Here is a 15,735-nt window from a genome sequence, read left to right as displayed (position 1 = left end):
AGTATAGAGGAGCAGACGGCTGTGATGCAACACACCCCTCGACTAGAACTCTCTGGTTGTCCCAGGAGGAAGGGGGCAGATGTGGCCGGTGTAGCCCTGTGTCGGGGGGGAAGGTAGGAGAATGGAGGAGGAGAGGAGCCACTTGGAGGCAGGTTTTTGGCACAAAATAAAGAAAAACTTTGCCCCTGACAACTGTCTAGGGAGCAGAGCCCCCTCTGGGAGTACCATGGCCCCTTTGATGGAGGTTGCGGGAGGGTTCCTTTGGGGATAAGGCTGAGCTCAGTGGCCTCTGGAGATTCAACCAGCCCCTCGATTGCACCATCTGATTGTGATGGCTCCTCACATCCTGGTTTGGGAAGCCCACAACTTTTGAGCCATGTCTGTTCATTGCCTGGAGCTCTTCTGCCTGCAAATTGTAAATCATCAACCAACTGTGCTGATTTCCTGGCCCCACTATGTGCCGCCAGTGACTTGTTGGGCTGAGCTCTGGGTAACCAGGTAACCGTGCTCTTTCTCTCTCCCCCACAGCCCAGTTTAATGGCAGCGAGAAGCGGCAGTCATCCCCCTCACCTTCCCGGGACCGGCGGCGCCAGCTTCGAGCTCCCGGAGGGGGCTTCAAGCCCATCAAACATGGGAGCCCTGAGTTCTGTGGGATCCTGGGAGAGAGAGTGGATCCTGCTGTGCCACTGGAGAAGCAAATGTAAGTCCTCAGGGAGCAAAGCTCAGTCTCAGTGACCAGTTCACGGAGTCACTGTCGATGCTCATAGAAGGCTGAGGCCGCTGTCAAGTCTGTCCGGCCAGGATTAAAGCACATCTCTCCTGACTCCTGGCCCTGTGCTTCCTCTCTCTCCTCTGTATCACCTGCCTGCCTTCGGATGGCTAGTAGGAAGGACAGTGGGATCGTCCACATGGTGTTCTGCTTACTTTTGTATCCTCCTTTCTAGTTTCATCATGCAGCAAGTGAGCTTTTAAAAAGCTAAATGTATATTAAACCCTCCTGCCTGATTGCATATTAGCTTTATTTTATAGCAGGAGTGATGTTTTTGCCCCACATCCCTGGAAGCTCAGGTGGTAAAGAATCTGCCTGCCATACAGGACCTGGGTTCGATCCCTGGATTGGGAAGATCCCCTGAAGAAAAGAATAGCTCCCCACTCCAGTACTCTGGCCTGGAGAATTCCATGGACAGAGGCTACAGTCCATGGGGTTGCAAAGAGTTGGGCACGACTAACTAACACATACACATGCTAAATCCTGCTGCCTATTAGCTTTAGTTTATAGCAGGAATGATCTTTTTGCCCCACATCTGCTTGATCTTAGTTGGGCAAGACCTTGGCACTCTTGATTTGGGTTTCCCCCAGAGAGTTCCCAGCTTTAATCAGCATTCGAGTCCCATCCCTGCTGCCCCTTGCCCCCCTGCTTCTCTGCAACATTCTGGTCAGTGTTGTCTCCATCCTCTTGACCGAGATGGTCATCTCCTTTCTCTGATGGGGTCTTGGGTCCCTGCTCTGCTCTGAAACCTTCCATGGTTCCCCATCGCCTCCAGGATAAAATCCCACCTCCCAGAATTGCCACTCACTTTGTGAATTGTTCCACATACCTGCCCTAGAGTAAGTGTCTCCTGGAACTTAACAAAGCACATCCTGGATCCCATGCTCATACCATCAGGTGTATCGCCCTCTTCACAAGTAAATGTGGGGTAAGTGGGATTATCATCTTACTGCAAAATGAGAAAATCGGGACCCCAAGAGATGTGGAGCCTTGGCTAGGATCTCCTGGCTCAGAGTGCTGAGGCAGGATTTGAATTCTGTGACTTGACCCCACACCTTCCTCTCACTTCCCTCTTGTATGTAATTTTCCCTCGCCCTTAGCACGTGACCGGCACAGAGTAGGCACTCAGTAAGGCCAGGAGATTAGCTGACACCCAGCGGGTTCCTTGTGAGACCTTGTCGAGTGCATCATGCACTATATTAGTCTCCACCCAGGGGATTCTGGTCTCGCCCGGCCGGCAGTGCATCCCTCACAGGAAATGCTCCCTCGCTGAGCAGGATGCAGAGTTTTCCGAATGATGTCATGCGCTCGTGTGCCCTTTTTTAAGCGTGTGCTGCAGCCTCCTTTGTGACAGCCCTGCGCCTGCTGCACAGAGCACATGGGGGGAGGGGGGAGGGGTAGGCTCCCAGCAGGTGTCGTGTTAATCTCTTACGTCTCACAGCCACACAGATTGGGTGGCAGGTTTTGCTTATTTCTGATCAGACTGTGCGCTTTTTAATCAACAAACAAAATATAATCCAGAGAAGCCTGGGAGCTATTCAGCGTGCATCCTGACCCAGGTCTGCCTGTGGTCAGCGGCCCAACCTCCCCTCTGCCCACACCCAGATGGAACTTCATGAGCCCCGTGAGGGCAGGTCTGCCTTTCCTTTCCTGTTCCCACCCAAAAGGCCCTCAGCCAAATCCAGAGTCATGGCTGGCTTTTCCTCCCCATCATCTCATCTCCCTGGGATTATTCCAGCTTGCTAGAGGCCTGCCTCATCACCCAAGAGGTAGGGTGGTGGGCTTAGGTAAGATCCCACTTCCAGCAGAGCCTGAGGACCCAGGACCCAGGACCCAGGCCGAGAGGTTCACTGTATCCCACCCAGGCTGATGCTGCCTCGGAATTTAGTAGGCACTTCCAATTCCCGACTTCTCCCCACCCTAGTGCAGGGGAGAGGGAAGGTAGGCGCACTGAGCAGGTACCCCAGTCTTAGAGGGTTGTTAGGGATGGGCAGTCACACTTCTGCCCAGGCACCCAAACTACTCGCTGGCCCTCCTGGGACAGTGGAAAGGCTGCTCAGGTACTAAGGGCTGACTGCTCCCCAGCCTCCTAGAGGCAGCACACCGCCCGCTCCATTCAGCATTATTATTACCATCAGCACTTGAACGTGTCCTAGTCATGAACTTCTTGGTGGTGTTGTTCAGTCACTCAGTCATGTCCAACTCTTTGTGACCCCATGGACTGCAGCACTCCAGAGTTCCCTGTTTTCTTCACCATTTCCTGGAGCTTGCTCAAACTCTTGTCCACTGAATCGATGATGCCATCCAACCATCTCATCTTCTGTCATCCCCTTCTCCTGCCCTCAGTCTTTCCCAGCATTCAGGGTTTCTTCCAGTGAGTCAGCTCTTTACATCAGGTGGCCAGAGTTTTGGAGCTTCAGGTTTAGCATCAGTCCTTCCAGTGAATATTCAGGCTTGATTTCCTTTAGGATTGACTGGTTTGATCTCCTTGCTCTCCAAGGGACTTTCAAGAGTCTTCTCCAGCACCACAGTTCTAAAACATCAATTCTTAGGTGCTCAGCCTTCTTTATGAACTTCTTAAAACAAATAAATAAATAAATCTTGACTAGACATCCCCATCTGACCCCAGCCCCTGTTGGGAATGTAACCTCCATGAGGGCAGGAGCTTGTCTGGGTCACCATTGCGTGCCCAGTGCCTAGATTGGTGCCTGGCACATAATAGGTGCTCGGTGAATAGGTAGCTGTCCCCTCGGTGAACAGAGTCCCCACAGAGCAGTCAGTGCATTCGCTCTCCCTTCCATTACCTCCCATTCTCTCATCCACCCCAATCTGCTTCCCTTTTCTGCCCGGGTAACCAGCTGACCTCTTCTGACCCCTGTGGCAGCCAGCACATTAGACGGCTCCCTCCTTCTAAGACGCTCTCTGCTCCCGGTTTTCCTCTGCCTCCCCCGCCAGCTCCTCACCTCAAGCTGACCTGAAGGTTATACTGTCCAGGGCTCGGCTTCCAGCTACGTGCTCTCCCTGGGTAGTCTCCTCAGGATGCTGGTGGTGAGTCACCAGTTCCCATCCCCAGCCCACACCTCTCCCAGAACTCCTAACTCCTACGGCCAGCTGCCTTCTTGGCATCTCCACTTGGCTGACGAATGGGCATCTTAAATTTAACACGTTCAAAACCGGACTCCTGATCTCCTGGACACCCGCTGCTCCCCAGTTTGCCCACCGTCCCCACCCCACCCCAACAGCATCACATCTACCACGTTGCCCAAGCCACAGTCCTGAAGTCATCGTGATTCCTTTACTGGTGTCACACCAGCATCTAGTACGTTACTAACTTCCAGTTTTCCATCCAAACACATCCCGAATCCATCCATTCCTGTCATCTCAGGTCCTCCCGTCTGGACCACTGCAGAAGCCTCCTCGCCTGTTTCCTGCTTCACTTCCCCTCTGGCCATTCTTCAGGGTAGCCTGTCTACCCTTTTGTAAAATCGTCCAGAGCAAGTATCTCTTAACATCTCTATTTAAAACTCTCATTGCCTTCCCTATGCTTACAATGAAATCAGACTTCTTCCTGTGGCCCACACGGCCTCGGGGAACTGGGCCCCGCCTCCTGTTCACCCGCATCCTGTCCCACTTCCCACAGTCACAGCACTGAACTGTTCTTGCTACCTTTTTGCTCTGTGAACACCCCAAGCTCATTCCTGCTTCTGGACCTTTGCACTTGGTGCTGCCTCTGCAGTGAACGTGTTTTCTTTGGCTCTTCACATGATTGGCTCCTTCTCAGTGCAGATTCTCAGGTCAAATGTCATCTCCTCGGGGTTGCCCCCCTGTCCATTCATTCCATAGTAGGCACCTCCCTCACCCCAGTCACTGCCTTATCACAAACCCAGCGTTCCTATATAGCAGTTGTCACTATCTGAAATTGTTTCCTGAATCTGTTGGTTGACTTTCTATCTGCCTGCATCAGCCCTTTGAGAACAAGGATATAGTAAGTGGTGAGTAAATAATTGGATGATCTCATGGGTGTTGGAGATTAATTAATTAAGATTAATTAATTAATCTTAATTCCCATGGTTCAGGCCTGAGTGGCCAGCTCTACAAAGTCCAGTGCATCCCCAAGATGGCCTCCTGCCTGGATTCTCTTTTCAGTTCAGGCAGGTCCTCCTTGGGCCCAGGGGTTGCCAGCCAGGCCCATCCTGTCTCCTGGTAGCCATCCTCATCCTGACAGTCTGCCCTCTCCCCATCCCCCAGTTGAGTGTCCTTTGCCTCTTCTCTCCCCAACTCCTCCTGTTTCTCCTTTGATCCTCTACCCCGAGTCCCCTGCCTTTCTCTACATGTGGAATGGCTGGAGCAGCTGGGGAAGGAACCAGCAGCTTATCCTGTTTACCCACCAGGGATCACCCTTAACGAGGATCCAGAACCCCCGAGGCCCATCTGCCACCGCCTTTCTTAGAGCCACTTGTCCTGTGCTCTGGGAGTTGGACTCAGGCAGCGCCTCCCTGGAGACTACTTCTTGGCCTTCCCTGAGGACGGCTCTGCTTCAAATAGCTGAAACTTGCTTGGCTAATAGAACAGCATTTTGTCAGCTCACTGGGGCTGTGTTACACAGGTGAAATTTCCTGGAAAACCACCTTGGCCAAACTGTTAACTCTCATCTCGAAAGTCAGCTCCATCCTTGTCTAACCACGTCTCACATATCTTTTCTTAAACATACACTGGCCTGTCACATCTCTGGGAGTGTTGTAATTATGGCAACCCATGCAGTTCCTAGCGTCACATCCTCTTAATTTCTGTTTAAGTATAGACAGGAAGGTGGGTCTGCAGTGTACACTTCCTCTCGCCTTTTCCCTCAGTGAGTCCCCCTCCAGATGTCCAGCCCCGGGTCTGACCTGTGAGTGGTCACCTCTTGGGCCATCAGTGACTCTGTCACAAGCTCATTGGACGGGGATACTCACGTCTCTCTCACTCTGCAGTCCTTGCTTTCCTAGAGCTGGTTGAGTTGGTTTTTTTTTTTTTAGGTTATAATTATGTCATCTTCACTGCTGCTAACTGTTTAGAACACTGCCTTATAAATGGCAGAACGTGCAGAGAAAGGCAATGTGATGCTTTTCTCCACACAGGACGTCTGTACCAGAACTCTCACGGGTACTGTTCACAGGGCACTCCTGGGCCAGGTCCCGGAGGCAGGCTCCTCCATACACCTGCTGCTGCTGCTGCTGCTAAGTTGCTTCAGTCGTGTCTGACTCTGTGCGACCCCATAGATGGCAGCCCACCAGGCTCCCCCGTCCCTGGGATTCTCCAGGCAAGAACACTGGAGTAGGTTGCCATTTCCTTCTCCAATGCATGAAAGTGAAAAGTGAAAGTGAAGTCGCTTAGTCATGTCCGACTCCTAGTGACCCCATGGACTGCAGCCCACCAGGCCCCTCTGTCCATGGGATTTTCCAGGCAAGAGTACTAGAGTGGGGTGCCATTGCCATACACCTGGGGGAGGTATAAAATTAAATGCAGTCTACACAGCAGCAGCCTGAAATACTGGTAGTTGGGGAAGTGACCTTTGGCTGTCTGCAAGTTCACTTCTCTTTTGGCTGATGCTGGTAGCTGCCAGTTGCTGAAACTCACCCCATTGCAGGCTCTCCATCAGCCCTTCAATGCATCATTCTGTTTAATCCTCACAACCCCCAAACAGGAATAGAGTGACCCTAAGTTAGGAAACTGAGATGCACTCAGATTTAGCCTCTTGCCCCAGACTCCCAACTGGCCAGTGGCAGAGCCAGGTCTGTGCCTCCGCGGCCAAAGCATGATCTATCCTTGACCACTGGCACCTCTGGTTCCCTTCCTAACCACATCTCTGGCCATCTTCCCACTGACCCGATCCCTCAGAGACCATAATGTAAGTAAGTAGAGACCTGTTCTGAGTACACCTACTGACCAGCGTCCTAGGATCTTCACTCTGCCACTGAAACTTAAAGTTCAACTCTTCCAATCTTGAAAACCCACGTCCCCCTTTGGTCTTGCACTCGGGGCCTTAGCCAGGCATCTGCCATGGCGCCCCTCCCATGAGATTCTGCCGCTCACCACGTGCTGCCCGGAAGCAGAACTGCTGGGGTTGCCACGTGCCCGGTCGATGCCAGATGCACTTGGCGGGAGCACTGGTTTGGCCACCCCACCCCACCGCCTGCTTTCCTGAGTGACGAGCACCGGCCCTCTGTCCCGCAGGTGTCGCAGAGCCAGCATGTGTCCCGCCTGTCAGCACCCTCTGATGGCTTCTGTGTCTCTCAGAGAGACCAGAGTCCCCTTGTACACAAGGCCCCCAACCCAGCCCTGCCACGGGGCCTCTGAGGCCTCAGCGCCCACACCGCCCCCTTGTCTCACTGTAGCCGTCACTGGCCTTCTTGTTGTTTCCAAAACATGCCAGACATCCTGCTTTGGCTGCCTTTCTTCTGCCAAATAGGCTGTTTTCCAGCTTCTTCCTTTGTGGCATCTTCCCTCAGCTCCTTCAGGCCCATACTGAAATGTCACCCCCTGCAGAAGGCTTCCCTTGCTGCTGCTTAAGACAGCAGTCCCTCCCGCCAGCTCCAAGCCAGGTGACCCTGCTCCGTGTCCTTCGTGGCATCCACACGAGACTGTGTGCCTCACGGTGTGGAGGCCAGGTTTGCGTACCACACTCTCCCCAAGACCTGCATGCAGCAGGCACTGTGCATGTCTAATGAGTGACTGAACACGCGCGTGCGCACAGGCACACGTGACATCTGCACGCACAGGGACGCGGCCTAGTGACGAGGCCCAGGATGCCACAGCCGCCCTCCAGTGGGGCTGAGCCTCCTCGGGGCAGATGGGTTTCAGGATGTCAATGGTGGGGGTCTATCCCTGCTGAACTCTGACCCCATCTCTTCTCCGCAGATGGTATCACGGAGCCATCAGCAGGGGCGACGCTGAGAACCTGCTGCGCCTCTGTAAGGAGTGTAGCTACCTTGTCCGGAACAGCCAGACCAGCAGGCATGACTACTCCCTCTCCCTGAAGTGAGTAACCTCGGCCACCCCTGGCCCTTGGCAGCCTCCCGCGATGTGCGATCCGGCCCGGCTGTCTGAGGCAGAAAGACCCGCCAGTGTCCCCCCGGGGAAACTTGCCAGCATGAGTTATTTCACGCCTTGCTTTTCCAATTTGATCTAATTCTTCTGGGACACAGAGAAGTTTTTATATTCTCCATTTCTGCCTCCCTTGAAGAGGAGGGGCATTTTCCTAGGATTTATATTAAATATCCAAGAATAGTTTCCACATCTGCCGTGAGCCAGGGACTGTAGAAGCACTTAGCGTGCCTCGTCCCTCCTTCAAACCTCACAACAGCCCTTTGAGGAGAAACATCTTGTCCCCATTGTGCAGATGAGGAAGCTGAGGCTCAGAGAGGGACCAGGGCTGACCCGAGGTGGGCTGGGTCAGCACTCAAGGCCCGGTGTTTGACGCCCCACTGCTCCTGCTGCCCCCGTGGGAACCACTTTTTCCTTATGTTCTTGGCTACTGTTGGGAAAGCCTCTCTTTTATGTGTCGCACGAAGGTTGTAAGGAACCCCACAGAGAGCCAGGAAGAATCTTGCTGACATGATCACCTGCAGTTGCTTTGTAAACTATTGGGTCTTTGTGATCCACAAGATGTTGCTTTCAGGATAGGTGACCCTGAAATAAGAAAAGGGTTTTTTGATTGAGGGTTTCATCCTTCAGTGCTATTGCTGGATGGAAGCCAACATATTGACTAAAACCCATTTTACAGATAGGAAAAGTGAGACTGGGAGAGAGGAGGGATTTAAAGAGTTAATGACAGAACTGAGATATAAACCCAGGTCCTTCAGCCAGCACAGACCACTGGGAGCAATGGTCAGCCAGCACAGACCACCAGAAAGCAAGCAGCTGCCTGCTTTCTTTCTACTCAGCTTGCTGTTATTCGAGGCCAGGTGATGCAGAGAGAACTGCCAGGACGCATCAGGAGAGCCCTGTGCAGGCCAGCTATGAGGTCAGTAGGGTCGGTGCACACAAGCAGAGAGAGACTGGCCTGGGCTCTCTGCTCATGACTGACCCCACCTGCAAGGGACCGTGACAAACTGTAGAGCAGAGCCTGGGCCGGAAACAGAGGCACCAGAAGTCTGCCTGGAGAAGGGAGGATGTGTGGGGACATGGAGGAACCACAGGTCTCTCAAGGACATCAGGGCAGAAGTGGTAGATGGGGCGTTATGGGCAGGTGGATTCCAGGTCAGCAAGAGGTACGGTTCTCTAACCCTTCAAGCCTATCAGGAATCAGAGCTGCCTCAGAAGGTGGTGAGTGTCTCATCACTGGGGATGTGCAACCAGGAGCTGGACAACTGCTTTGCCAGGGAGGATGTCGAGGGGATTTCTGAGCCTCTGGGAGGGCACTCAGGGCAAGCGACACATGGATACTTCATTGTCCACCATCAGGCCTGACAGCTTAGAATCAGGCCGGTTTTATTACAGCCAAGGAGAATTCAGTATGCTAAACTGTAGCTGGGCTGATGGCGGCCAAAGTCAAAGGGCTGTCCCTGCCTAGGGGAGAGGGCAACAGCAGGGAGAGGTGCACACAGCTGCTGTGCTGCCAGGGTCAGGGGTCTTGAACTCCCTACTGCTCCATGCTGCCTCTTCCCGCCCCCACTGTTCGAGGTAACCTAGCAACCGGGTGCCCATGAATGATGCTTCCAGATCTTCACCTTCCTGCCTCAAGGTGAACTGTGCCTTTCTGGGCTTCAGGAGGTGAGAGAGATGAGTGACATCAGAGATGGGACTCCATATCACCATCCATCCTTCCTTGCTGACCCGGATAGACTGCCCACTCCCTGGTCTTCCACACACTCATCACACTGGCCGTCTCTGAGCTCCTCAGTGTATTTCACTCTTCCTGGAATTCCGTCATCTGGGACCAGGCCAGAGGCGTCTTCCCTAGAGAACTGGCTGAAGGCACAGAGGAGGGGGTGGGGGCGCCCCACTCCAGCCCAGTCATTCCTGCACGTGTCAGGGACCCATCTCGCTTCTGTTTATTCACTGGGAGCACACGAGGGATCTTGAACCAGGGGTGGGAACTACTCACACCAGCAGGGCCCGAAGGGTCCACCCCCCAGCATCCTGAGCCCGTGCCATCCGTCATGCGGACAGAGGCAAATGCTGGCTCACAGGTGGGTCTTCAGAAGAGTGTGCGTGTCGCGGTTCTAAGGGCGTAGTTCCCTTTTCGTCCCAGGTTTGCTCCCTTCCCCGACCCTCCTGCTCTGTCACAGGCTTACAGTCCAGGGGCCGGGCTTTCCCATTCCCTGACCTCGTGGCCTCGGCAGCCGTGTCACCTTTCTGAGCCTGTGTCCTCACCTGTGCACGAGAGGCAATGCTGTTCTCCATATAGACAGAGAGGCCCATCAGTGTCCCTGGCTCTCCAGATTTCCCCTGGCTTACTGTAGCCGGATCCCCTGCACCTCCCGGGCAAGGGGAGAAGGTGGGGGGCACAGCTCAGGGGGGGCCTGTACTGGGACCTCGACCAGAGCACTCTGCCATCAAGCCCGGGTTTGTCTTCCTGCACCCGTCCTGTCTGTTCTCATTATCAGGAAGTGCAGTCTGGATGACTGGTCTCTGCCCACGGATGCCAAGGTAGAGGGTTTAGTTTTGCATGCTTGTCTAGAGCCATTAGATCCCAAACGCCAGAGGGGTGGTCTTACCTGGTCAGCTTTCCCTCAAAGGAGGCTGGGGAGGAGGGTTGGGCCAGGGCAACCTACTAAGGGAAGTTGGGCTTGTTTTCCAGAGCAGCCCTAGTAACCAGCCAGGCTGCCAATCAGGGAGAGACACCTGGCATTCATCACCTCAACCCCAAATGGAACTGCCCTGGTACTGAATGTCCCAGCTGCTTGGGGCAGGTGCCAGCTTTGCCAGCCACCATGGAGGTTTGGGGTCTCTTTGATGCCGAAGGCTGCCTGGCAGGGGCGGGGTGGGGAGTGGCATTATCAGGATTGCAGTGCATATTGACATTGGAATTCTGGCTATGTTATCATGTGAGCCTTGGGTCCTGCTGTGAGGGTGTTCTGGGGAAGAGAGAGAGTTTGGGGTCTGTGGCCCCAGAGGACAGGGCTCTCCACCCCTCCACGCCAGAGGACAGAGCTCATCCATCTGTCCCTTGGCAGATATTTATCAGAGCCCTGGGTACCAGGCACAAGGCTGTGCAGAGGCGGGAGCAGAGGTGAGGACAGTCTGGCCTAGGCAGCAGAGCTCCCAGTCTGGGCCTTGTTGCTTGCAGAGGGCTTGGGGGCCGGAGCTGGCATAAGGGTGGGAGGGTCTGGAAAAGCGGCAGGGCAGAGGTACATTGAACCTTAAGGAGAGGGTAGGTATTCCCTAGGAAGGGACAGTTGGTGGGCATCTCAGGTAGAGGGGACACGCCAGACAAAGCCCTGGAGATGCAGAAGAGCCTAGGCAGGGTTCAAGCCCCACAGAGGAGCTGATACTCAATTCTTAGTGATGGGGCCACCCTCAGGCATCAAGCCATGTGCTTAAACCTCACTTCCACCCTGAGTACTCGCAGTACTTCACAGTTTTAGAAAACCTGCATATTGATGTCGGGACAGCCCTATGGGGTGGTCAGGGCAGACATCACCACCCTCATCATCAGTGTCGAGCCTCTAGTGACCTTAGATGCCCAGCTGGTCCAGTCCCTTGGCTTTGTGGCCAAGGAGGCCAAGACCCAGAGGGGACTCACGACTGACCCAGCTACCCAGCTGCAAGTGACCACACAGACAATAGAGATGGTGTCTGCATCCCACTGTGGGGACCAGTCAGATCCCTGGACCAGGCCAAGCAGCCACCCACCTGCCCCTTCACCAAAAGCTTTTCCCTGCACCCATGGTAATCCAAGACTGTGCCTGCCTTCCTCAGTTTCTCACATCCCTCCGTGGCAGCGGCCCCCACCATGAAGCAGTCTCACAGAGGTCCTGCCTTGTCACTTTTCAACACTGTCCTCAACCCCTTCTGCAGACCTCTCCGTCTTCCCATCTCCAGCCTGACCCAGCAGGGCACTGGGCCACTGGCCGCCAGCACACACCACTGACCCCTGGTACACTCACTCTAGCCTCAGGAAAGCAAAAGGTTGAGCTCTTAGAAGTTGGCAAGAAAACATCACCCTCTTACACAGTTTCCTGTCTGGAAAGGCAAGCAGTGGGAGAAAGGGATTTAAAAAAAAAAAAAAAAAAACCTCATTAAAAGGGTTCTTTAGGCACTTTGGACTATGAATGACTCTTTGCAAGTTCTAGTTTCATGAGTTTTTACAAAGGAATCTGGACAAGATGAGGGAAACAGGACTTCAAAGACTGGAGGGTTTACAGCTGGGACGTAGGAGAGCACCCAGGGCCTCCTCTTATGCTTGGGAACAGGGACAGACAGAGTGACCCTCCTGGCCTCAGCAGAGATGCCCCTGCTGCTTTGACCTGGGCCCAGCCCAGCTCTCTTTAGGCCCTGAGCTGCCATCCCCAGTAGGGTACACAGCCCCAGGGAGGCCTCGAAAGGTGCCTTCAGCTTTCAAATCCCCACAGGCAAACTGCGCAACAACCTTGCAAATGTGGCCCAGATTCTGACCTCAAGAGACATTTCTGACCTTTCCATCAGATTGCAACTCAGCCCCAATCTCTCAAGAGTCTTCCTCAGCCCATAAGCTCTGTCCCTTCAGTTTCTTGTCAATTACTGGGCTCCAGTCTCCAGGAGTTCATAGCCCAAGTGGGGAAGAAGTGGCATTTATACTGGTAACTCAAATACTCACAGAACATGTTTAAGGCTACCTAAGGCAGAAAGTGGGCTTCCCCTGATGGCTCAGATGACAGGAGACCTGGGCTCAATCCCTGGGTCTGGAAGACCCCCTGGAGAAGGGAATGGCTACCCACTCCAGTATTCTTGCCTGGAGAATTCCATGGGCAGAGGAGCCTGGTGGGCTACAGTCCATAAGGTTGCAAAGAGTCAGACATGACTGAGTGACTAACACTTTCACTTTTTCACTTTTCAAGGCAGAAAGTGCTCAGGTCCATGAAAGAGGGAAGGAACCAGAAGAGAGGGTGTTGGAAGGCTGCCCTGTGGACAGGGCAGAGAGGACAGCCAGGCAGAGAAGATGGCACAGAGACAGGAAAATGCAGAGCTTGTGTGAGAATAACAAGTAACATTGGCAGGAGCCAAGGAGAAAGGTGGCACTGGTCATCCAGCTGAGGAATTGGGGCTCTATCCTGTACATCAGGGAGCATTCCTGAGGGTTTTGAGCAGGGTTGCAGTCATGTCCCCAGAGCTGTGCTCTAGAACCATTCATGAACTGGGTGGAACATCACTCTGCTTCCCTGTGCCCTCGCATGTCCACAGACATGCCACCAAAGCTAGCACAGTCCAAGAAGTGGGCGGGAGTCCCGTGGGAGATCACTTTTAAAGATGTAGAGGGAGGGACTTCCCTAGCAGTCCAGTGGTTAAGATTCTGCACCTCCAATGCAAGGGCTCGGGTTCAATCCCTGGTCGGAAACTAAGATCCCACATGCTGCATAGTGTGGCCAAAATTTGTTTTTTTTTAAAAAAGTAAAGATATAAGAGTGAAAAGCATGGGCTCTGCAACCAGTGAGATACATGGATTCGAATCCTTGCTCCACTCTTAACTGCTGTGTGATTCTAGCCACGTGAATTTACCTCCCTGATCATCACTTGGAAAGCTATGTAGGCCACTCTCATGAACTTCTTATAAAAACTAACGCAGCCTAGCAGGCCCGACCAACAGCAAGTACTCGGTATATGCAGTCTCCACTCCTCCCAGCTTTCCCAGAGCCTTTAGAAATTGCCACGGAGCCAGCATGGTGGACTAGGCTGCACCGGGTCACACACCCTGGGGGTGTGTCTGGGCTGTGGCTGCCTCTGGATGACTTGTGCCGGTGTCTTTGTCCCCACCCCCAGTGCCCATAGAAAGAGGGTCCAGCGTTTGATTCATAAATTTGCTTCCAGGTCAAGGTCCCCATGGTCAGGACAAGCTTCTCTTTCTGCTCCATCCTAAGGACAGTGGGAAGGCCCCACCTCCTTCTTCAGGTGGGGAGGAGGGGGCGAAACGATTTATCAAGAAAATGCCTCCTGGTCTGATTGCCAAACGAGGCCCTTCAGGTTCCCACCTGGAGCTGGGAGGTTGTGCTGACTGCTGGGCAGCCAGTCTTCACCCAACAGATGCTTCCTGGGAGGGTGGTGCGTGTGGCGGGGCCAGAGGAGACGATGGGCTGTGTTCCAGGGGTGCGGGGGGCGCATTTCTGTTAGGGTTGTTTTTCCTTCTCCTCTCCCTTCATTGATTTATATGGTAAAGGAGAGAGTTTTCAAACAGTAGGCATGTCTGGGTCTAGGCAGGCGAGCAAGTGATTAATCTTAGTTTGTTGCTGCTGACAGCCAGGAGCAAGAAATAATAACAGTTTGTGGGGTGGGGAGAGGTGGGGGAACGCGGAAAGACTGCTCGCCCTTCGATCATCAGAGGGAGCACGGACTCCAGTTCCTTCTGCCATCTGAGCACCCCTTATTGAGTGGGCGTCTGAGGCTTTGTCCTCTTAGCTCCACAATGGCTGCTCCCATGGGTGAGCCCCCAGAGTGGTCTCCCAGACCACAGTGGAGGCTTCCAAGCCATCGTGGGCTTCCCTACCCAGCATGACCTCCTGCCCCAGAATGTGGGACTCTTGCCCCATAGGTAGGCTTCCCTACCCACTTGCCCTCCTCCCCAGCCTGCCCTTGAGGGCTTCAAGAAAGGCAGGTATGTACTGCCCGGGGCACTGCCCAGCTCCGATGACCGGGGCCTTAGTTTCCTGGCTGTTTGCCCCCATGCCCCCCTTACTTTGTACCTCTCTGAGCTGCCAGGTGTGTGTGAGGGCTGGAGGAGGGGGGATACCAAAGAAAGAGAGGCGGGGGTCAGGCAAACTGGCATAAGGTAGCTGGCTGATTCCAGGCAGACAGCGATGGCAGGAGAGGGTGGGGTAAGGAAGGGCTTTGACCTGGGCCTTGGGGAATGAGGAGGGCTGAGACAGTTGGGAGTGGGCAGAGTAAGGAGCTGCCCATGCTGAGGAAACAGCAGACCAGGAGGAGAGAAGCTGCCTACTTTGCAACCCAGTTTTCAGTAGATCCAATCACTAACATCCTCCCCATCTCCCCAGAATAGAGGCAGCTCAGTGTAGCAGAAGACATGAGCTCTGGATCAGTCTGGCATGGGCTTTTGAACCTCAGCTCTGCCACTTACTAGCAGGATGGTCTTGGACAAAGGGACTTAACATCTCTGAGCCTCGGTTTCCTCATCTATTAAAATGGGTTTTACAGAGGTATTCATGAAGAGACGATATATGTGAAGTGCTTGGCCTGTGCCCAGCAGGCAGTAAGTTAGTGGTAGCTCACTGTCTTTGTTACAGACTTTGTTACAGCCATAGGTTATTGAGAAAAGAGCTGGGTGTGGTTCAGTCCCCTGCCCTGACTGTCCATGCCCACATCCACTCCCCTTTACGGTGATAGGATCTTAGAGTTCATACAGGCTGCCACTGGAGAAAATCCTGCACTACTATGACTGAGACAAATCACTGAGAGCTGAGAGCTCATGTTAAATCCAGGCTGCCCTCTTGATGACTGTGTGACCTTGAGTAAGTCACTTAACCTCTCTGATCTGCCAGTTCCTCATCAGCTCCTGAAGATGATGACCACCTCAACAGGCATGCAGAACTAAGGCCAGAGAGAGGAAGACGCTTGTCTGCCTCCTAGCTTCTCAGCCAGGCCCTGAGATTTGGCAGCATTTGTGTCAGCCTGAGACAAAGAGCAAGCAGGGGAGGGGGGTGTCTGCATCTTTGCTCTTGCTACACGGAGGGTTTCACATCCTTTCAGGGCTGATGGAGGGAAAATGAACTTTCTGCTCAATTAGTGGACAGCATGTTTTCGCCTTCTCTAAAAGGTTTAAAGGAAATGGTGCAATT

General features: G+C 53.6%; 1 protein-coding gene across 1 annotated transcript in view; it reads left to right on the top strand.

Annotated features, from left to right (window-relative positions):
• SHB (SH2 domain containing adaptor protein B) overlaps positions 1–15,735 on the top strand; it is a 135,372-nt gene that overhangs the window by 105,935 nt on the left and 13,702 nt on the right. The window contains exons 4-5 of the mRNA NM_001192934.3: positions 529–700; positions 7,667–7,786. Of these exons, the coding sequence (NP_001179863.1) occupies positions 529–700; positions 7,667–7,786 (292 nt within the window). The remainder of the gene's footprint in view (positions 1–528; positions 701–7,666; positions 7,787–15,735) is intronic.

The sequence above is a fragment of the Bos taurus genome, chromosome 8 (genome assembly GCF_002263795.3).
Source record: "Bos taurus isolate L1 Dominette 01449 registration number 42190680 breed Hereford chromosome 8, ARS-UCD2.0, whole genome shotgun sequence".
NCBI lineage: Eukaryota > Metazoa > Chordata > Mammalia > Artiodactyla > Bovidae > Bos > Bos taurus.
The sequence above is the reverse complement of the archived record's forward strand: the minus strand, read 5'-3'. Positions and strand labels throughout refer to the sequence as shown.